The sequence below is a fragment of the Doryrhamphus excisus genome, chromosome 3 (genome assembly GCF_030265055.1).
Source record: "Doryrhamphus excisus isolate RoL2022-K1 chromosome 3, RoL_Dexc_1.0, whole genome shotgun sequence".
Lineage (NCBI taxonomy): Eukaryota > Metazoa > Chordata > Actinopteri > Syngnathiformes > Syngnathidae > Doryrhamphus > Doryrhamphus excisus.
In genome coordinates, this window is record NC_080468.1 from 19963976 (window position 1) to 19984597 (window position 20622).

Below are 20622 nucleotides of genomic sequence, written 5' to 3' on the forward strand. Positions count from 1 at the left end.
ACAGTATACACAGGCCTTGTGTTTTCCGTAATTAGGGCAGGGTGATAAGAGTACCAAGCATCACTCATATACAGTAAACCTCGGATATATCGGACTCGGATATATCGGAAATTCGCTCACAACGGACAGATAAAAAAGAACCGATTTTTCTGTAATGCATTTCCAATAAAAATTCATTGCATATATTGGATTTTTTATAACGGATTTCGCCTATTTCGGACAAAATCTCCAGTCCCGTTCCAATGCATTTCCATGAAATTTCCCTGGCATATATCGGATGGCCGCATCGTGGCGCTCCGATTCGCCGAATCGTGACAGGCCGCTATACGACGTCATTTGCAGCGTTTGCAGCGTTGCCTGCGCGTCCAGGTACATTGGAAACATAGTCAAGGAAGTGCCTTTTTATAACGGATAAAATCCGATTTACGCATATACCGGATATAAATCCGATATATGCGTAAAACGGACATTTTCCGGTATACGCATATAACGGATTTCGCTTATATCGGACAAAACCAGTGGGAACAATTGAATCCGATATATCCGAGGTTTACTGTATTTCTTTAGAATGATAGAAACAAATCAAAATAATAGCTAAATATCAAAATAGCTACCCTTATCTGTTTGGAGTTGCACTTAGAGATGTGTGTCTCTTAAAAAAAAAAGTTTTTCCAAAGCCCAACTCACATTCTAAGTAACAAACTGTAGTGAGGTCATCCTAATTTGTGTCTAAACAAACTGTAATGTATCATCCTGCATGGACTATAGCTCGTGAGGATGTGTATTGTGTATTAGCGTGTGCATTAAACACAAACAGGAAATCACATGATACAGTTATCTTTTGTAAAAGTGTTGAAAAAGCCATGGAAACACAGAGCTTTGTTGGGGGGGGCCCTCTGATGTATTCTGTAACTAAAACCGCGTGACACACATGTACAGGCTAAGTGTTGCTTTGAAGCATTCGTGCACATGTGTCTCAGATGTGGAAATGCTTTATAGAATGAGTGAGTGGGTGAGCGAGCTTTAGAGGAGAGAGAAAGCCCACTTGACACACACACACACACACACACACACACACACAGACTTAATTAAATACACTTAGACTTAATTAAAAAGCTGCTTTGCATGTTCTCGGTACGCACACACATGCACACAAAGCGTCTAAACAGTGTTTAAAATGAGGAAAATTAAAATGTTTACTGTACAAACTCAGTGTTATTTTCATGATTATTATTATTATCATTATTACAAAACATGAAGGTGATGATGATGATGAAGGGGACGGTCTTTCATCCATCTTGGCACTTTCAAATCCTGGTCAAGGGCGCTTCAGTGTGAGCATGCACACGGTGTTAGCATGCTAACAGCCAAGATGTCAACAGCGGTGGTTCAATCGAGGCTGTCGTCAAGCGTTCCCGGCAGTGACAAATCGAGCTTTTTCGGCGTCTCCACAGCGACGCTTTTAGCCGGCTTGTTGTCAGATGTCTTCCCGTCCAGCCAATAAGTCACCATATCACCTTTTCCCTGGCGTGATGAGATGCTCACCATTAGCATAGCTTCACTACCGAGCAGCGGACATGACAAAACATACCTTGACCTGCATCGTTCCTCGGCAGGTCATCACGTAGCCGCCGATCTCCTCCAGTAGATAAAACACGGTAACACTACACTGGATCTTCAGTGCTGAATGACGACAATACAGCAGTCATGGTCACGCGTGGCGAGGCCCGAGCACAAAGGTCTGTGACCAATAATACGCTACCCAGACTGGTTGACTCCATTCGAGACGCAGTGTTGACCGTATCGCCAAAAAGACAGTAGCGAGGCATCTTGGTGCCCACCACCCCCGCCACCACAGGACCTGAGTACCCCCCCACACACACGCGTGTCAAAGCACATGCCGTCACCATTTCATTTGCACACGCCAGCGCACCTGCGTGGATCCCAGCTCGAATCTGGAGCTGCGTGTTGGGCTTGTGAGGAATATTGAAGGTGCGACACACACCCACCAGATCCAGCGCCATGCTGGCAATCTCGGCGGCGTGAAGGATACCGTTCTCTCGCGGGACGCCGGACACCACCATGTCTCCACACACACACACACACACACACAAACACACACAAACATGTGTATGTGCCATCTCAGGCGTGTGCATGTGTGTCACTCACAAGCGTCCCCGATGGTTTCCACCTTGTAGACGTCGTAGTTGTCAATGATATCATCAAAGGTGGTGTAGAGTTTGTTGAGGAAGTCCACCACCTGGTATGGAGTACTGCTACTGGACAGCTGTGTGAAGCCCACAATGTCACTGTGCACGTACACACACACACACACACACACAGTCAGCCGAGCTCCAGCATGCACTGACATGCTCTCCGTCCTACCTAAAGAAGACGGTGGCGCTGACGTAGCTCTGAGCCTGCGATGGCTTTCCTTGACGAAGGTCATCAGCCACCTGGCGGGGAAGCATACCTACAGACGCAGATGACACAGCAGATAACCACGTCTGGGGGGGGGGGGGGTGTTTCTTACTGTAAAGCAATCTGTCGGTCTTCTGCTTCTCGTGCATCAGATCTTGTGTTCGTTCAGCCACCAGCACTTCCAGATGTTTGCTGTACTTCTCCATCTGAAATGCACGGGCGTCAGTTGGCATGGTGAGGCGTCAAGGGCGAAAGGGGGCGTCGGCGTTACCAGGTTCATCATCATGTCCACCGGGCTGACTTTGATGGGGTTGATGCGGTAGACAAACTTCCTGATTTGTTCAAAGGTGGGTCGCTGGGCGGGATGGTGAGCGCCGCATCGTCGGATGAGCTGCGGGAACGCACGTGTTAGCAGCTAATAGCAGGGATGCGGCACCAGCATCTCACCTCCGCGTAGTCGGCAGGACACGGACAGGCGTTGTCGGATTTGCTGGAGATGAGCTCAGGGAGAGGCGGACACCACGAACCCTCAAGACTGGACTCATCCACCTGAGTGGACGGGCGGGGTTTGTGGGCAACATCAGCGACGTCCACTGCGTACTGTCGTCACGTGCACACTTACCGGTACGGGGTCGCTGCGTGTGGCGATCTCCAGCAGGATAATGGAGTAACTGCAACACGCACACACCGCTCTTTGATTTTATAAGCTGACAATAATCGGTGTGTGCGCGCACATTACCGATTACCTGAACACATCTCCAGCCAAAGTGGGCTCCATGTTGGCGTCAGAAAACTCAGGTGGCATGTACACTTCCTTGAGCCTCTGGCGATATGTGGAGAGAGGCTCCGCCCCTTCCTCTCTGCGATACACCCTCAGCCCGTAATCTGGCAACACAGGGCGTGGCAACACGGGTCACTGATCGCCTTACAGGGCGAGCTGAAGACGAGTGTGGGCGCTCACCGGTGATCTTGCACACCCAGCGGTCATCGAGGACACAGTTGGCAGACTTGAGGCGGCCGTGACAGATGCGGTGCTGGTGCAGGTACGCCATGCCTCTGGCAACGTCCGTGGCAAAGGAGAACCTGGAATAATGTCATGGCGGTGCGGTGACTTCCTGTATAGAAGCATCAGAGGAAGTAGAGACGTTACCTGAAGCCCCAGTTGAGTGGGATCTCCTCGTTAAGAAGGACATCGTTAAGGCTTCCTTTGGGGCAGTACTCGGTCACGATAGCGACGTTTGGGACTTCCACGCATCCGCCGATGAACTTACACAGGTTGGGGTGGTCCAACTCTCTGGAAACACACGGTCAGCGTGGAGGACCTGGACCTCCAGGTTCTAGCACATGGACACTTACCTCACTTGCTTGACTTCCTGTCTAATGGTTTTGGACAGAGAGAAGGACTTGCTGTTAATCTTCTTGATGGCCACCATCCTGCCGTCACTGCAACACACCAATGCGTGTTTGTTGTCGTTTGTGTATATTTGTGTCATTTTGTGTCAGCATACTAAATGCCTGTGCAGGTGAATGTTGTCTTCCTGTTTCCTGCTTGGCCCGCACAGGAAGTGAGGGTTGTGACACAGCTGGCGTTGCTGTCACTGTGCGCCACCGCCACGCTCATCATGCTCCCCATGGTCATACGTGCGTCCTGATCTGCGGTGACGAAAATGCAATGATGCGGGCGTCATGGCGACGTTCTTCCTTTCTTGGCTTTCGTACCTTGTTTAATGAGGTCAAAGTCGATGAGCCAGCTCTCGTCCCACAGCAGGCGCCGCTTCTGGTACCTCAGCCACTAAACACCCACAACAAACACGCTCAGACGTGCGACGTCGCCCGCAGGGACATGACTCTCACCATGATGGTCAGGATAAAGCAGAGGCTCAGCAGGCTGAGTGGCAGCCCGATGGCCAGTTTGGTGGACGCGGCCATGGGGCATTGGCCGCAGTCGGCAGGACACGTGGAACAAAGCTCCTCCTCCTGACAGTCTCCGTCGCCGCACACTGGAAAAAGATGAGACGTCACGCGTTGACGTGAGCGCGTACGCCGTGTGGCGTTAGTGTACGAACCTGCAGAGGGCAGCACGGTACTCTTGGCCTCCAGTGCCACCTGCATGCGACCCACTCGGATGTGAGCGATGAGCGAAGTCAGACCCGCATGGAGCAGCACCACCTACGGAACGGACTCCGTCACTTGAGCTCGGCAGGCAGGTCGCCATGTCGCTTAGCTTACCTTGGCGCTCCAGTTGGTCTGCGTCATTTTGCCGGATGTGGAGATGGTGTGTGTGAAGATCTTTCCGTCGTCAGGAATCCACGGACCACAGATGCTCTCTGATGTCTGAAGACAATTATGAGCAGGTTCCGTGCACGTGACACATGTGTATGCATATGTGCACACGCCTACCATGTATCCCAGTGGGCAGGAGTGGATGTTGGCGTGATGAATGCAGCAGTTTTCACCGTCGGCATCTTTCCAGTTTGCAGGACATTCGTGATATTCACAGAACCTCCGAGCATCTTCTGCGTTGGCGATGGACCTGAGCGTTCAATGCAGCGTTGGCGACGATGGACAGAGTGAGCGACGGTTGGAGCTTTACCTGTGAGGGAAGACGTCGTTGTCGGCGGCCCAGCTGTAGAAGGAGTCCTGGGCAGAGACCGAGTAGATGACGTTGAACACCTGACCACTCTTTACCGTCTCCGGAGGCCGCAGCACCCACGCCATTTCGAGACCTGCACGGCATCATGAGCGGCAGTCAGTGAGCCGGGAGTGGAGGCGTACGAGAAGAACCTCATGAGAAGTCTCACCTCCGCAGTTAATCATGTTGGACTCATTGGGTTGCTCCAGAGGCCAACAGTCGTACTCGCTGTTGTCGAGGTCATGCCAGCAGGACGCAAGCATGATGCAACACGCACACACCTAGAATTGTACCAACGACTTTGATTCTTAGGCTGCTGTCATTGATCAATCATTATTAAAAAGATAACAACAGGAAATTGTTACTGAAAACATGGAGGCCTCACCCAGATCACCAAGCACACTTTGCTCTTCATGGCGGACCACATTGAGTTCACACAGAGAGCGTCTGCAGCTGCTGAAGGTTTGAGTCCAGACTGAGTGTCGAGCAGCCGAATGTCACTTTTACCTCCTCTGAGCGGGAAGATGTTGAACCAACACTGCCCTCTACTGGAGGATGCTGTTCTTACGCCTTTACATCAGGCAACTTTATTAGGTACAAGTGCACAAATCTCAACCACCTGCGACTAAGCTTCAGATACTTTGACGCGTACACATGTATAAACACCCATTAAATGTTTCATGTGTGTGCAAATCCCGCCTCCTCTCTACGGGTCAGAGGTGCAAGAACTCCTGTCCAACCAACTGAACATCTAGACCAGTGTTTTTCAACCTTTTTTGAGCCACGGCACGTTTTATTACGGACCGATATTACACCACGGACACTCGACAGTAGCCATGTTTACATGAGGAGTTTTTCTCTTTCCGAATGAATTTTCCGGAAACAATGGTATACATGAAAAGGAATATTCCAATCTCTTGTCTACATGCGTCGCAATAATCAACCAGAATAGTCAATGGGGCATGCCCAGTAAAACGTAAACACCAACATCACGTGATGCCGACTTCCCCCGAGTTGTTCTTTCACTTGTTGGAATAATTCCGTATTGCCAGTTTTTCGTTTGTCCAGTCTTGAAATTTAGTTTGGATAAAAAAACAAACTTTCCGTATCAGTCCAGTGCCGATTGCTGGCCTCCATTTTTAAAACTGAAGAACGTCTGGAGCCGTGTGTTGCATCATATCTGAGCATGCGATATGATAAATTTAACCAGGAAATGATCAAATTCAAGCTTGCTAATATTTTATAATTCAACTCGGTACATGTTTTATATAGATATATATATTTTCTTTTGACTTATGGACTTATGAATGGCGTATAGAAGGGTTTAGATTGTGTTCCACAGATGGCGCTAATGCACACGAAAGCTGCTTGCCAACCGCCAATAAAGTACAGAAGAAGAAAAACGCACCCTGACAACTTTCCGTTTGAGCGGCTACAAGATACCTCAATCGGATTGGGGAAAGGAATATTCCACCCCTGATAATCCCATTATATATTCATTGGGATTTGCACTATTCTTTCGGAATGAGGCGTATACAAAAGTTAAATTCATTCCGTTTGAGCAAATAAACCAAATGCAATTGGAATATTTGGGTGGTTATCACAGGAAGTAACAACATCGCTGTGTTACTATATTGTGTGTGTGTTCCAAGAATTGTGGCCCAGGGGGGCCCCAATGTGATTTTTTTTCTTGGGGCCCAGAATCCTAGCGGCGCCTCTGTGTGTGTGTGTGTGTGTGTGTGTGTGTGTCTCAGACAGCATCGACCCATTTGTCCCTCCTGGATGTTTCCCTCTTGTTGCTATGAGGAGCAGGCTTCTGCGTGAGTGGGCTGTGTCGTCAGCCAATCAGAGCCCAGTGCGTCCTCCAGGCCAGCACTGGTGAATTTCATGGCTCCAGACAGAATATTGCCTAATGACACCAGAATAAATAACACAGTTCGATTATTAGCTTGCTTCCTATAAGAGTTCATTGCTGTAAAGTTAAAAGTAAAGTGCAATTTACTGCTTTTCAAAATAACTTGTAATTTCTAACGCTGCTGCGTAGGAACATGATTCGATATGAGGAATTTACTTATTCGTTTCATTAGTTAAATTGTTCCACGTATAATTAAATTCCAGTGATGTGCGGTGCAAATGCTTTTATTGTGAAAGTACACCGGAAACTAAGGCGGATGCAGATGGCGACATGCGGCGACCTTAACGCGACGCGGGCGCTGATGGCGTCGGGGCTGGCGGAGGATCGCACCGAGGAGGCGGGGAAGGCTCGAACCACAGGGAGCGGGCCCTGGCGGTAACCGACGGACCGAGCAAGAACCAGAAGCCGAGACCGAGGATGGACGTATGGCGCGGTAACACCTCTGGTTCCTCTTTTGTCTGCGTATTTGTGAGGGTGGTGCGTTCACGGAACACACGACGTCGTAGGCTTGTTTTCCCGCTGCGGCGGTGCCATTGTTTACTGAGCAGAGTGGAAAGTCAGCGAGAATATCTTCGATGCTAACCTGCGACCGACGTCTTGTTGTGACCACCTTCGAGCCGAGGAGGCGCTAGAGTCACTCGAGAACTGTCAAGTGGTGCCCCCTTCAGGCCTTACGTGTACAGCACAACAACAAAGAACTCAATTGGAGGTTCTGATCCACTTCAAGTCCAGATAAATTATTACGAAATGTTTCTGCCAAGTCTGCTCTTGGACTGGCCTTAGGTGAGCTAAGCTAGCCAGGCGCCACAGGAGGTGACCCGTTTGGGTCTGATGCGGATCACATAGTCCGGTTCTCTTGGTAAACTTTTGTCTCGTCTCTTTGCAGGTGGGATTCATTACCTCTCGGCTGCCATCTTGTGTCCTCTAGCAGCAGCAGGAACTAGCATGTTAGCTTGCTAGCGGAGGTGTCAAACTTAATTTTGGCCTCTGTAGCAGGGTAAGAGGTCAGCCGTGTAAAAACATCATCATGTTCTACCTGGAGGCTACTAGCAGTTAGCAGCTAAAAGCTAGCTTAGCACTGTGACCGTGGTAGCAGAATTCTTGTGTCAATCGAGTAACGTTAGCAATGTAGCAACACGGATTAGCCTGCATGTTCAGTGGCTAGCAGCTAGCGTGGGCGGGGCAGGGGTGTGATGGAGTACCACTCTGGTGGCAGCCCGCCCCTGCTGGGGAGACCACGCTACTGCCCCGGCGCCAACGCTAACGGAGGCTACCTGTGTGAGACGGGCCACTGCTGCGGCGAGACGGGCTGCTGCACGTACTACTATCAGCTGTGGTGTGAGTGGCCCCGCCCACATTTGCACTCTTGCACTGCTGCCATTTGACGGCTGAGATCATGTGACATGCGCAGGGTTCTGGCTGCTGTGGACCGCCCTCATTGTGTTCAGCTGTTGCTGTGCCTACCGCCATCGGCGTGCCAAACTGCGGGCGCAGCAGCAGCGGCGCCAGCAAGAGATCAGCCTGCTGGCCTATCGGGGTGCCGCCTCCTACCCCTCCTCCATGCTGGACCTCAGTAAGACCCGCCCCCTGTCTTGTCGTACATAAAGGCATGTGCTGACATGTGCCTTGCACGCAGGCTTCCTGGCGTCTCTGAAGTTGCCATCGTATGAGGAAGTGGCGGCTCAGCCCCCTACCCCGCCTCCCCCCTACAGCTCCGTCTTTACGGCGCCGCGCTACCCGCAGCCCCCGCGAACGGCAGACCCCCACTTACTCATGCAGCATGGGCGCCCGCAGCACCGCCCCTTCAGTGACGGCCCCTCCTCGCTCAGCTCGGACAACAGGTGAGGCGGCAAGCCGAGTTGACGCCGACGGCGCATCCCCGTGACGATGCGTTGTTTCCTTTTTTTCCCTGTAGCTCCAGCTGTTCCTGTGACTCCTGCTGCCCCTCCTCTCCATGTAGCTCCTCCCTCTCCGTCCCTGTGACCTATGAGACGGACACCAGCCACGCCTCCACGCCCAGCGAGCAAGCAGACCTCTCTCTCAATATCGCGGCGCAGGAAGCCGGCGCCTCCTTGCAGGCGTCTCCCTCTCCTGGCGTAGATGCCACACCTCCCATGCCGCAACAACAGTCCCTCCCCAGCCCCATTCTAGCAACCACTTTGCCACCAACCCAATCTCCTCCAGCGGCCGTCTGTGTTACTTTGGAGCTGGCTGACATTCCAACTAATGTGCCTCTCGAAGACCCGGATGGAAGAGACACAACTTGCCCCGCCCCGACTGTCTTACCCCCCGACATCACTATCGAGCCCGTGGCGGCTACCTCTCCCTTCCTCCCCGACCCGCCCACACGCACCTCCACTTCCTGGTTGTTCCCGCCCAAACAGACCCTCTTCTCGCCGTGTGTGGACGTCTTTGAGGCCGAAGAGGAGGCGGAACCGGAGGACGAAGATGACGTGGACGCCGACGAGAGCCAGTATCGACATCGCCGACTGACCGGCGACTCCGGGATCGAAGTGTGCCGCTGCCAGGTGGAAGACGACCAGGGACGGGAGGAAGACGCAATCCCGGAGAAGCGATCTGACCTCCATGACAGTGCGGACTGCCCTGCCAGAGGCGTGGCCACACTTAGCGATTCCCCTGAGGAAGTTGGTGAGGTGGTGGTTGTCGTGGAGACGGCATGACAAGATGACAGGTTCACTGAGATCCTAAATGCCTCCTTATGGGATGTCTTCAAAGGTCCACCGGTCCACAGAAGGTCTCTCCTAAAAGCTGGCCTTGCCCTTCTCTCGTGCTCGATGGCCTGCTTTTGTTTTTCTTTAGCTGGTTCGGGTTACTACAGTACTTGACTTAAAGCTCTCATTTTATAAACTTTTTATGACCCACAAAAACATTTCCATATGTCAGAACTGAAAAATAAAAACAAACATCATGATAACGCCAATCCACGCGTACTATGCTAGCCCACTGCTAGCTAACCCCAGCATGAGGAATGTTTCAGCTGGACATTTAAAGGACATCTTTTGTCCTGTGCTGTTATTAACTTAATAATAATATTTTAAGTGATTTTTGGGTTTTTTTCATTGTGGGCTCTTTAGTCACATGCTGTCGAGTGTTTGTGTTTGTTTAGCGCTTCAGTTTCCGAAAGCTAATAACCCTTTATTGTGTCATAAGAAGGCAGGGAAGACCTTACGATGCTAATTATTGTTCTGATGTCAGCCTGTGCTAAAAGTGAAGTTAATAAACGGATCACATGTTAAACATTGTGTTTATTGATGGCTGTCAGAACATTAGCGTGTGGTTAGCTTGAAGTGTAGGTTCCTTCATCTCATCACAAGAGTCTTCTCTGGCTTAGTTAGCATCACTGCAAACTTCCCAGCCCTTCCTGGGCCTGACAACGACCTTATAAGGTAGCGGTTGCAAGACTACGCCCAGACGTCCCTGCAGGTTGGGAGGGGAAGCCCCGTGCGGAAGCGTGAAGCTCATTCGCTGGAGCATCGAGGACAGGAAGAGGAACAGCTCCAGCCTGGCCAATGGTTCACCCACACAGACACGAGGTCCCGCCCCAAATGGCAGGAAACAGGAAGGTGTGACCCGTCGGCCCTGGTTGTCAAGGAAACGATCTGGAAAGGACTGGGTGTATTTTGGGGCGATGATCAAGAGCGTTACCTGGATCGAATAAGTCGGGTCGGTGCCAGAACTGCGGGTCGTGATGGATGGACCACATGTTGACCAACACGCGTGTCCCACGATGGATAGTGTGCCCGCCGATGCTGCGACCGGAACCAAACGTTAGCTTCGGCAGGTGCAGGTGCGCAAACGTTTGCCGTACCTGCTCTCCGTCATGGCACTGTGTGGTATCAGCACTGGGCTTACAGGCCGGATCCGCATTCCCTCGTTGATGATGCTGTCCAAATATGGCAGCCGACCACGGTCCATCGCACACACTGGCCGCTCGCCTCCCACCTGCTCATCCAGCTCTTTCTGCACACGCTCCTGGACCTGTATAGGGGAGGCGCGGGAAAACGTGGTCACCGCACCAAATGTAAAAAGGTGTGCCATGCCTACGTACCTCAGGGTGGTGCAGCAGGTACGCCAGGATCCACAACAGGGTGGTGGATGTAGTCTCCACACCGGCGCCGAAGGCCTCTGCCGCCGTCATTAACACGTGGTCATCCGTGATCGCTTCCCCATTTGGGCCGGGTGAACTTTGACCCTTCAGCAAGGCATCCAGGAGGTCTCGAGGCTCACCGTCATTCAGCGCCGCCTGTTGACGACACTTGGTTTTAGGACATGACGCCATGTGCCCGCTGCACTCTGGTGTCCGTTACCTTGTGTTCCCGCAGTTTTCGCACCAGAAGACAGTCTCGCATGGCAACACACGCCTCCAACTCCCTCAGCGACGAGTTGGGGAACATCTAAGTGCCACAAGACATGCCTGATGTTTGGAGGCAGTGATTGTGATTCCGGTTCTGATTTTACCTTCATCCAGGAAAAGATGTCCGCTAGTCCTCCCCTGGCAATAGTGCGCACGATGCCGTCATTGTAACGAATCACCTCCTGCAGCTCAGGGTCGCCGTGGCGATAGGTGGTACTGAACACTAGCGTGCACACCACGTTGGTGATGGCCGTGGTCACCGCAGCCGATGGGTCGAAGCCACGCCCACCATAAGACAACAATACCGCGCACAGACTTTCCACCTCAGACATAACTGGCAGGAAGTAAAACAATACAGCGTCACATGGTCAAAGAGTGTGCCGCAACGAATTCCTACCGATCTCCTGCAGGCGACCGCTTCCTTCTCCAAACAGAGCCAAGGAATTGTGGACTAAACGTCGGTGAAGCTTCCAAAGCAAAGAGTAGTCAGCGAAGGCGATGTCTTTGCCACCTCTGGTCAATATGTCCGTGGTCACCTGCGGAGACATGCTCCCACACTTAGCTTGAAAATGGCGCTTGAAAATGAATAAAATGTGGCAAACAGGAAGTGCGTTCACCATTCTGGGACGGCCCGCAAAGTCTCGTCCTCGCTGCACCAGAACTTCTTTGGCGTGGACGTGCGAGTTGACCACCACTGTGCGGTGCGGCCCAAGGTAGAGCTCAAACAACGGCCCATACCTGACACACACAACAATTGGGCTCATGCTAGCAAGGTCGTGTTTCCAGAGGTCAAAGTTCTCACCTGTGGCCCAATTGCATAAAGAGTAGGTGTGGGGCCGTGGTGCCTCCTATCCAGGGGAGGCTGCCCAGGATGGGGAGGCGTGGCAGGCCAGGGATGGTCGTCCTGCCAGCGGGCACCAGCAGAACCACGGTGGTGATGGTAGCGACGACGAGCAGCACAAGAAGGAGTGGAGAGACACTCCCGACCAATATGGAGGACAACATGACTACGATGATGGGATGTTGGCGTCGCAGCTCGGCTTTTAAAGTCTGACGCCTGGAGTGACCTTGTCAGAGGTCATGTCCATGTTGTTGTTGTTGCCGGCGTGTGTGTGTTTATCAGCGTCAGCTGACCTCGCCGTTATCAGGTTGTCACGGCAACCTTAAGAAAGCCACAGATGGTGTCGATGATTGGGCAAGTCATAGAGTCGCCATGGCAACACGTTTGACATTTTGGACATGTTGGACGTTCTGGTATGTCACTATGGAAACAACATCTCTGCAGCACTGCATCGCAGACAGTGGAGTCCAGTGCGCGGACATGATGCACATGTTCATCCTAACAGGCGTTGGCATGGCAACGGGTTTCACACACACACACACACACACATAGTGTATGTATCCGCAGTGGGGGTCACATGCACTGCTGCAGTGAGGAAAGCCCACCGCTCCTTTTATGGCGCGGGGATGCCCGCTGTCACCACAGGAAGTCGGCCATGTTTGGGCATCCTCAACGCGTATGGTGGGGGGAATCCCTCACACCGCTCTTCACCAATGAAGAGGCGCTCGCGTTGCCAAGGAGACCGAGAGTATAAAACGGCCGGTGAGTGGAGGAGCTCGGCATCCTCACCATCAGCGAGCGGATCAACGGAGCCCGGCTGAAGAATCCTACCCGAAGACCTTTAAGTGGAATTCCCGTCATGCTTGCCGAGCACCACCTCACCTTCCTGTCCGATTTGGAGGACGCGTGCAGCACCTGGGCGGACAGTGTTGAGTCGGACCTGGCAGGTGAGAGCAGTCGCGGCATCTTCATCGTTCACATCATGGTTCTGTTACATAACACTAACACACTCTGCCTCGCCAGTTGTTTCCCCGGGAACTGAGGCCTCTGACTCGGATTTCTTCTCCGACTTCAGCGACTCTGACTCACTCTCGCCGTCCATCGCCTGCAGTACCAGCTTCCTGTCTGAGCCAGAGGAAGGCCTGAGCAGCACGACGGACGCCATCCTCAACATGATCACAGAGATCGTGGGGATCTGCAGCGAGATGGAGCAGAAGGAAGACGGCGCCTACCAACCTGTGGTCAGTCCCCCTCCTGTGGCTGTTAAGAGCGAGCCGGCGAGTGCCAGCTGCGGAGGCAAATGTGAGGCCTCCTCAATGAGCGGGAACAGCTCCCTCCCCGCGGTGGGCGCTCCGGACTTCATCGAGGCTCTTCTGAGCCAAGATGGTGGCCAATGTGAGGTCAAGCAGGAGGAGGACTGGATGAAGGACTGGAGTTCCAGTACTAAACCACAGAATGCCAACTCTCCATTGCCCTCCACCCTGGATGCCAACCTCCTGTCCTCACTCCTGCAGGGCGCATTCCCCAGCATCAACCTGGGTACTGTGCATGTACCGGGACGTGCCCGAGTGTCACGGAGAGGTCCCGCCAAGAGCGGCATGAAGGCCAAGGCGTTCCCGTGTTCCGTGGACGGATGCGAGCGTAGCTTCTCCCGCTCGGATGAGCTCAACAGGCATGTACGCGTCCACACGGGACAGAAGCCCTTCAAGTGCAGCGTGTGCGCACGTAGTTTCAGCCGCAGCGACCACCTGACCACGCACATGCGCACGCACACTGGCGAGAAGCCCTTCTCCTGCGATGTGTGCGGGAAACGTTTCGCACGCAGCGATGAGCGGAAGCGACACGGTCGCGTGCATGTCAAACAGCAACTCCGTGCACAGATGATGGCTGCCTACTCGCTGGCCGTGAGCGCCGTGGTTTAACATGGCGACGCCAACAAAGTGTTTTTGGCCTCCTGGTGAGGTTGAGGACTTCCTGCATGACGTGACAATGTCTATGTTTGTACCAAAGTTCTATTTTTCTATATGTTTCTACCTGCTGTCATACTTGTCATGTGACTTTTCTATGCCTTGCACTGATGCATTGTGGGATACGTGTTTAATGTCCCGGCCCTTGCTTGAGGATGCTCCAATAAAAAAAAAACATTTCAGGATAGTGCCAGTGTGCTTCGTCATCATCACCATCACCATCAACAGGATGCGGTTGCTAAGCAACACAGCACTGCGTTACTTCTGTCACTCTACATGATGTGAAGTGGTTGTTGTGTGAGTTTCATCATTCAGGGTGAACCAACTTGATGATGTCAGAAGTCACATGATCCTGAAGGACACCATTAAAAGCCAAACACAGCATATCACAAAAATGACGTCATACACTGTGACAGTTGGGGGAAAAAAACCTTAACCTTTGACCCAGCTGCCCAGCAATGACAGAAAAAAAGACGGCTCTCGTGTGGTGTTTGGCGCCCTCGCTGGTTTATTTGTCAGTACTGCAGGTCATTCCAACTCAAAATTCATGATTTGATAAGCGACCCAGATGACGTCATCATTGTATTCCCTAATCGTCTATGCACACTGATTGGATGTACGTAATTGTGACTGCTCACTCTTTTGTTCTAGTTATATCCACACGAAGACGCATATTTTCAATACTCAGTTGACAAGGTCACACAATAGGCCCATGTTCATCAATATGGTAGATGTACTAGCAGATGCCAGCCAGTGTTAAACGAGGGTCGCAGGCGTGCTGGAGCCTATCCCAGCTGTCTTGGAGCGAGAGGCGGGGTACACCCTGGACTGGTGGCCAGCCAATCACAGGGCACATATAGACAAACAGCCATTCACACTCACATTCATACCTATGGACAAGTTAGATTCGCCAATTAACCTAGCATGTTTTTGGAATGTGGGAGGAAACCGGAGTAACCGGAGAAAACCCACGAATGCACGGGGAGAACATCCACACAGAGATGCCCGAGGGTGGATTCGAACTCAGGTCTCCCAGCTGTGAGGTCTGCGTGCTAACCAACGTTTAAGTATAGTAACATGAAAAAATTTACATCCGGGCATTTTGGATACTCGGTCCGCCAATGATGACGTTTCAGCACGAGCTCAACCTCCTCAGCTGTTTGGTTCGGCGACAACAATCCCGCAGAAGTCACAAATGTTTAGAAAAATGTTTTAATGGGAGCTTCTCTCTCAAATCACCCAACGTTAAATAATAGTAAACCGGAAGTCCGGCACTGGAAAGGGGAGTGAAAGTTCAATGAAAAGCTGTCGGTTGGAGCCGCGAGTGTGCTTGTGATCAGGTACGGAAGCTAACCCTGTTAGCGTGCGAACATATAAAACAAACCAAATGTTCTTTGATAACAAACACTGAAAGAAGAAGAAGAAGATTGATTGTGCTCATGAAGTGAACAGGACACAGCTAACATCCTGTTAGCATAGCAGGCTAGCAGCAGCAAACCCACAATGCGTCTTTATTGTCCGTGTTGTGATGTTTTGCGAAAAACTTTCAAGGGTTTGTAAGCGAATTGTTTGTTCTCACGTCCTTCATTGTGTACTTTTCCTCGCCATTTTCTATGTTCAATAACTTGCTCCAACTTGAGTTGTTTCTTGTGGAGTCGACGACGTGAATTCAGTTGTACAAAACACAACACAAACACGCTGACACTCATATGCTGGAATGAATGTATTGATCTTCATGCATCTTGTGTATAGTCAGGTGATGGCCCCCACGCCAATGAAGCTGCGTGTACGCCGCTGTGGCACCAACAATGGCGGCAGTGGCAGTGGGCAGCAGGAGGAAGACCAGAGGAGCCGAAGGAGCAGCAGTAGAAATCGCAGGAAGAAGAAGACCAACAACACTCGGAGTATGCAGGCTGCCGTGTCTTCTCCTCCCGCCTCCTCTTCCACGACCCAAGCCCCTCTGGCGTCGGAGGAGGCATCGCCCGACTCAAAGTGTCCCATTTGCCTGGACCGCTTTAACAACATGGCGTACTTGGACCGCTGTTTGCACCGGTTCTGCTTCCCATGCATTCAGGAGTGGTCACACAACAAGGCCGAATGTCCGCTGTGCAAGCAACCTTTCGCCTCCATCTTGCACTCGGTGCGAGGCCATGATGACTTCAAAGAGTACACGCTGCGCCCAGTCCCGCCGAGCGGCAGTGTCGCAGCCACGGTGGCCATGGTGGCGGCCATGGCGTCAGCAGCAAGGAATGACCAACAGATGAGGCTCCTGCTGAGGAGGCACAGAGTCGCCGATGGCACCGAAAGCACCGCCAGGAGGCGCAGGAGGGAGGAGGAACGTGGGGTGTGGGAGTGGTATCTGGATGTCCCACCTCTGTCTCTCTCTCCTCATGATGCAGACGCCGATGGCGAGCAGCGCCTGCGGGGTTCAGCCAACCTGGTGGAGCACGGTGTCATATTTGAAGGCCTGTCGGGCTTGGGGGGTCCTGGAGCGGGGTCTCGCCCGAATGACCGGGCATCACGGCGGCTCATGACCCGATTGTCGGCACGGCTACGTCTTCAGCGAGAAGGTGGAGTCCTGCGACGCCTCAGGGAGCGGGAGGCAGTGGCCTTCCGCCGCGCCCTCTACCGCTGCAGCATACGTGTACACGGTGTGGCTGGCATCGGTAGGACCGAGGGGCAGCGCGATATTACGGTTGAGAGCTTCCGACGGGACCCCGCCCAACTGAACAGACTACGCCCCTGGCTGCGCCGGGAGCTCACGGTTCTGTACGGTGCACACAGCTCACTCGTGGACTTTGTCCAGAACATCATCATGGCAAGACTGGCTCGCCATGGCTTGGAGGACACGCCCACCATCGAGGAAGAGCTGCGACCATTTCTGTTGTCCAGAACAGAGCACTTCCTCCACGAGCTGGTGAGTTTTGCCCGCTCGCCACTCACCCTGGACAGCTATGACCTGCAGGCCGTGTATGAGCCGCCACCTGGTGCCATGGAGCTGGACGCATCGAGTGGCGGCTCGGCCAACAGCTCCATCATTGCCATCTCTGAAGGAGAGGAGGCTGACGAGGGTAACCATCATGATGATGTCCTCCCAGAAAGAAGTTGTCTCAGCCTGTCAGCCTGGGACGACGAGACTCCGGGCCCCTCCTACTCCACCGCAGAAGCTTTAAGCCCCGGCCCACAGGAGGCGGCCAATGAGGAGGAGGGCGAGTGCATGATTGTAGGATACAAGAAACCGATGGCCGAGCGCACTCCTGAACTCGTACAGCTGTCATCTGACACAGAAGGGGAGGAGCCTCAGAAGACTTCGCCCCTGTCCTCACTTCCCACGATTCCTCCCTCCACCTCGGCCGCAATCAAGGCTAAAGACATCGAGATGGCCGAAGCGTGCTTTTCGGGCTCAGGCAGCTCAGTGTGCACGCTGAGTCCATCGCCTCCCGCTGCTGACTCCACCAGGAGAAGGAGGAGGAAGAGGAGAGGACGAGGTCCAAGCGGCATCTCAGCCAATCCCAATCGCTGCATTTATCCTGCCATGATGTGCTCCCCTTTGCGTTCCAGCCTCGAATCCACGTCCCCGCTCCCTGCTAGTGTGGCGGACTCTGCTTCAGAATACTGCTCCTCGCAGGACTCCTGTCTCACCACTTCCTCCTCTTCCTCCCCCTGCTCCTCACCAATGCCGACATCGCCTCTCACGCCGTCATGCTCCCATAGAGAAAAGCCCGGAGGGAAGAGGAAGTACAAGAGCCGGCACCTTGACCGCCAGACCGACCCCAGCTGGAAGCCGCGAGGGAGGAGGAGTAAAAGAAGGAGGCGTGGCAGATCAGAGATTAGGTGAGAACTTGCTTGGTTTTCCTGCCCAATCAGACACTTGATCGACGCGTCCTTTCTCTTCCTTCAGTAGCAGACGCAGTCCCAGCGTGGAGATAGTCTATGAGGGCACCGCCCCCACTGGTGCCACCCACAAACGCTACCACAAGACGCAGCAGCACAACAGGTACAGGTATTTTCTCTTTCTTGGAATGGTGCGGTATGGGTTATTTGCGTAAATCAACATCTCTAAAAAGGAGTTGGAAGAAACACATCTTAATTAAAAAAAATAAAAAACTTGACTTTCCTGGCGGAGGTAATAATAGTTATAATGTTAACCACTCGCTCAATATGCCAACTTTTCCTCGTCAGCAGATTTGGGAAGAACATGGCACCACCTTTTGCTATTGTCAACGTGCTACTGAAACGTGAACTTTGACTTCACTTTTCTTGCAGACCGCCGCCCATCATCACACTGGACAGCGACAGCAGTCCACCAAGCGGCCAGCACGACAACTCCGAACATCTTCCACCTCTCTCATTGGTGCACTTGGCCAGTTTAGGCACCACCACCACCGCTGCTGACATCGGAGAACTTCCTGTAGATATCCTAGACGGAGGATCGGACCGGTCTGAGGAACCATCCTTTCATGAAGGTTCTACGGACGTTAATGATGGGTGTGGCAAAGAAGGACAACCTGTTACTGACACAGGAGGACCGATTGGGGAGCCAGTTTCAAAACAAACAAATGCGGCCTTTTGCAACACCACAGATGACCTCCCTGTGACCTCAATGAACACCTTTGGGGGTCACAACCAGGAGAGGCCTCCTTCGCTTCATTTGCCAGAGCCTGCATCCTTTTCCTCACCACCGCCTCTCAGACGCGCCCCTCCCCGCAAGGACGTGGCGCCCCCACTTGTTGGGACAGAGGACAGTGTTTCCGTCCAGTTCTCCGCTGACCTTTCACCCCCTCCCATGAGTCTGACAGACGTCTTCTCACATCTCAACTACCTCCACGAAGGTCGCAGTGGTGCTCATGACGGCGACCTTGACTCTTCCAGTTCATTTCCTGTGAACGGCGCAGCTGCAGGAAGTGACCTCAGCGCCTCGCCTGCCCCCCCGTCCCTCTTTGACTCCCACTGCTTGTCACCACCCAGCCCCTCGGCGACCCCTCCCACCACATCAGCCGCCTGTCATGTCAGCACAACATGTGACCTCTGACCCCAAGGCTCACAACCGAGTGTGCCAACCCTCTGACTTTGTCACAAGTCTTGTTTCCCCTCGACCAGGGGTGTCCAAAGTGCGGACCGCTCGTTTTTTATTAGCCCATTGAACATTGTAGGAATGAAATTAAACAATAACAAACAGCAAGCAGTTGAAAAATAGAAGAAAACAGGAGGAAACGCTGAAGTGTTCATGCTAATGACACAAATATGTACATATGTTTTTTTAGATTACTACATTTTAAAAAATGTCATAGTGGGCCCCCTCAGTATGCGAACCTCGGTGGAGAACGTTTGGACACCCTTGCCCTAGGCCAGGGGTTGTCAGCTGGCGCCCCCTGTCAGCTGGCGCTCCATCCAGGCCCCCCATAGTAAAATGACTGAGTTCAGGATAGAGTCCTGTGTTATTAAGTAAAACCTTTCGGAATGTTACAACACGTTGTATGGTTTTCTGAAGTATATAAAAAATATACTTTTATGAAGTTTTAGGGTTATTAGGCATGGGTGGCACTGAATCTGTTGTGGGTGGGTAATTTTATTGTGAAAATCTGAGCGCCCATTTCCTTTAACTTGACGTACCTCACTTTACAGCCCATAACAAGCGCAGATGGCATTCACTGTGACGTCATGGAGGAATATAAGGGGGAAGTGGCAGGCAATATTATTTGTAGATAAGTAATTATTGCATTTTGTACCCTTTTAATGCTAATGCTATTTGATGTCATGTTGTATTTCCTCCATCGATCATTATGATAATTTGATAACTCATTTAATATGAGTTTTAAAGTGATGTGCAGATATTTGTTACATTGATTGTATGCAAGACAAGCAGGTTAGGTTAATTTGAACACACAATGAATTGTGTGTGTGAGTCATGTTTTGTGCATACTCAATCTTCATAAATTAAATCCCTGATTGACAGGTGGGGCGGATCTGGATCTGTAAACTTGGACATGTGCAAGACTGAGCTTTCGTGGCTTGCTGCAGTACAGGTAATAATTATTTTTGTTTTTTTTAACCTTACCATGGCCCTCTGTGTGTAACAAGGACAATTTTATCATTTGGACAAAATTAGCTGATGACACCTACCCTAGGATGACAATTTTAGGGGGCAAAATTAGGGCTCTTCCAATGGAAATACCTCTTTGAGGGTACACGTAACCCGAGTTTTATTGAAATGTTTGTGATGATAATGTGTTGGATTGAGGCTTTTTCTTTATTTAAACATTCCAAGAGTTTATTGAGCCACTGCTTGGCGTCCGGTTGCCATGATGACGTCCCCACTGGATTTTGTCCTGCAGTTATCTGCAATGTTTGTTGCCTGCCACTAGATGGCGCATTAAGGCAGGTTGTTGTGGCTTCAAAATAAAGACGAGGCGTCTTTTTTTAAACTTGGAGTCCTTTTAATGTAAAGCTTAAAAAACGCTAGAAATGTCG

The 20622-nt window shown here is 51.9% G+C and overlaps 5 protein-coding genes across 8 annotated transcripts; 3 read left to right on the forward strand and 2 right to left on the reverse strand.

Annotated features, from left to right (window-relative positions):
* Nucleotides 1-149: 149 nt before the first annotated feature.
* LOC131125426 (atrial natriuretic peptide receptor 1-like) lies at nucleotides 150-6936 on the reverse strand. 2 transcript variants are annotated; one of them, XM_058066991.1, is made up of 23 exons: nucleotides 5439-6936; nucleotides 5223-5334; nucleotides 5015-5147; nucleotides 4822-4954; nucleotides 4651-4755; nucleotides 4488-4590; nucleotides 4276-4421; nucleotides 4141-4213; nucleotides 3930-4074; nucleotides 3778-3864; nucleotides 3572-3715; nucleotides 3383-3504; nucleotides 3168-3306; nucleotides 3044-3092; nucleotides 2869-2970; nucleotides 2693-2812; nucleotides 2534-2627; nucleotides 2386-2473; nucleotides 2170-2309; nucleotides 1934-2086; nucleotides 1763-1861; nucleotides 1592-1683; nucleotides 150-1524 (listed from the first exon to the last, which is right to left on the reverse strand). In XM_058066991.1, the coding sequence occupies exons 1-23, from the start codon at nucleotides 5478-5480 to the stop codon at nucleotides 1390-1392; spliced, it is 2556 nt and encodes an 851-aa protein (XP_057922974.1). In that variant the 5' UTR covers nucleotides 5481-6936; the 3' UTR covers nucleotides 150-1389. The 2 variants fall into 2 exon arrangements, with proteins under 2 accessions (XP_057922974.1, XP_057922973.1); XM_058066990.1 differs by having other exon boundaries at nucleotides 3044-3113.
* Nucleotides 6937-7216: 280 nt separating this feature from the next.
* On the forward strand, nucleotides 7217-10226 carry LOC131125428 (WW domain binding protein 1-like). Its single transcript, XM_058066994.1, has 5 exons — nucleotides 7217-7401; nucleotides 7855-8306; nucleotides 8380-8541; nucleotides 8605-8809; nucleotides 8884-10226. Exons 2-5 carry the CDS (start codon nucleotides 8162-8164, stop codon nucleotides 9647-9649), a joined length of 1278 nt encoding a protein of 425 aa, XP_057922977.1. The 5' UTR covers nucleotides 7217-7401; nucleotides 7855-8161; the 3' UTR covers nucleotides 9650-10226.
* Nucleotides 10227-10235: 9 nt separating this feature from the next.
* On the reverse strand, nucleotides 10236-13427 carry LOC131125427 (steroid 17-alpha-hydroxylase/17,20 lyase). Of its 2 annotated transcripts, XM_058066993.1 has the most exons (9): nucleotides 12146-13427; nucleotides 11961-12081; nucleotides 11741-11879; nucleotides 11448-11677; nucleotides 11297-11383; nucleotides 11038-11232; nucleotides 10798-10967; nucleotides 10635-10738; nucleotides 10236-10588 (listed from the first exon to the last, which is right to left on the reverse strand). In XM_058066993.1, exons 1-9 carry the CDS (start codon nucleotides 12346-12348, stop codon nucleotides 10317-10319), a joined length of 1521 nt encoding a protein of 506 aa, XP_057922976.1. In that variant the 5' UTR covers nucleotides 12349-13427; the 3' UTR covers nucleotides 10236-10316. The 2 variants fall into 2 exon arrangements, with proteins under 2 accessions (XP_057922976.1, XP_057922975.1); XM_058066992.1 differs by having other exon boundaries at nucleotides 11741-12081.
* LOC131125429 (early growth response protein 4-like) lies at nucleotides 12037-14320 on the forward strand. Its single transcript, XM_058066995.1, has 2 exons — nucleotides 12037-13131; nucleotides 13208-14320. The coding sequence occupies exons 1-2, from the start codon at nucleotides 13044-13046 to the stop codon at nucleotides 14104-14106; spliced, it is 987 nt and encodes a 328-aa protein (XP_057922978.1). The 5' UTR covers nucleotides 12037-13043; the 3' UTR covers nucleotides 14107-14320.
* A 946-nt stretch (nucleotides 14321-15266) lies between these two features.
* Nucleotides 15267-20538, forward strand: LOC131125425 (E3 ubiquitin-protein ligase Topors-like). Of its 2 annotated transcripts, none has more exons than XM_058066988.1 (4): nucleotides 15267-15491; nucleotides 15904-17985; nucleotides 18053-18148; nucleotides 18418-20538. In XM_058066988.1, the coding sequence occupies exons 2-4, from the start codon at nucleotides 15911-15913 to the stop codon at nucleotides 19181-19183; spliced, it is 2937 nt and encodes a 978-aa protein (XP_057922971.1). In that variant the 5' UTR covers nucleotides 15267-15491; nucleotides 15904-15910; the 3' UTR covers nucleotides 19184-20538. The 2 variants fall into 2 exon arrangements, with proteins under 2 accessions (XP_057922971.1, XP_057922972.1); XM_058066989.1 differs by having other exon boundaries at nucleotides 18056-18148.
* Nucleotides 20539-20622: the final 84 nt, after the last annotated feature.

What these genes read in the sequence shown, in the direction of transcription:
- LOC131125426 (XM_058066990.1), bottom strand. Translation starts at nt 5,480, where the DNA reads ATGTGGTCCGCCATGAAGAGCAAAGTGTGCTTGGTGATCTGG. An exon ending in CTGGGTGTGCAAGATCACCG is followed by an intron (nt 3,307 to 3,382) that starts GTGAGCGCCCAC and finishes CTGTGTTGCCAG; the next exon opens with ATTACGGGCTGAGGGTGTAT. An exon ending in AGCGCCACCGTCTTCTTTAG is followed by an intron (nt 2,310 to 2,385) that starts GTAGGACGGAGA and finishes GTACGTGCACAG; the next exon opens with TGACATTGTGGGCTTCACAC.
- LOC131125428 (XM_058066994.1), top strand. Translation starts at nt 8,162, where the DNA reads ATGGAGTACCACTCTGGTGGCAGCCCGCCCCTGCTGGGGAGACCACGC. An exon ending in GTACTACTATCAGCTGTGGT is followed by an intron (nt 8,307 to 8,379) that starts GTGAGTGGCCCC and finishes TGACATGCGCAG; the next exon opens with GGTTCTGGCTGCTGTGGACC. An exon ending in CTCCTCCATGCTGGACCTCA is followed by an intron (nt 8,542 to 8,604) that starts GTAAGACCCGCC and finishes CCTTGCACGCAG; the next exon opens with GCTTCCTGGCGTCTCTGAAG.
- LOC131125427 (XM_058066992.1), bottom strand. Translation starts at nt 12,348, where the DNA reads ATGTTGTCCTCCATATTGGTCGGGAGTGTCTCTCCACTCCTTCTTGTG. An exon ending in TTTATGCAATTGGGCCACAG is followed by an intron (nt 12,082 to 12,145) that starts GTGAGAACTTTG and finishes TGTGTGTGTCAG; the next exon opens with GTATGGGCCGTTGTTTGAGC. An exon ending in ACCCGACTTATTCGATCCAG is followed by an intron (nt 10,589 to 10,634) that starts GTAACGCTCTTG and finishes AGTCCTTTCCAG; the next exon opens with ATCGTTTCCTTGACAACCAG.
- LOC131125429 (XM_058066995.1), top strand. Translation starts at nt 13,044, where the DNA reads ATGCTTGCCGAGCACCACCTCACCTTCCTGTCCGATTTGGAGGACGCG. An exon ending in TGTTGAGTCGGACCTGGCAG is followed by an intron (nt 13,132 to 13,207) that starts GTGAGAGCAGTC and finishes CTGCCTCGCCAG; the next exon opens with TTGTTTCCCCGGGAACTGAG.
- LOC131125425 (XM_058066988.1), top strand. Translation starts at nt 15,911, where the DNA reads ATGGCCCCCACGCCAATGAAGCTGCGTGTACGCCGCTGTGGCACCAAC. An exon ending in CGTGGCAGATCAGAGATTAG is followed by an intron (nt 17,986 to 18,052) that starts GTGAGAACTTGC and finishes CTCTTCCTTCAG; the next exon opens with TAGCAGACGCAGTCCCAGCG. An exon ending in AAGACGCAGCAGCACAACAG is followed by an intron (nt 18,149 to 18,417) that starts GTACAGGTATTT and finishes CTTTTCTTGCAG; the next exon opens with ACCGCCGCCCATCATCACAC.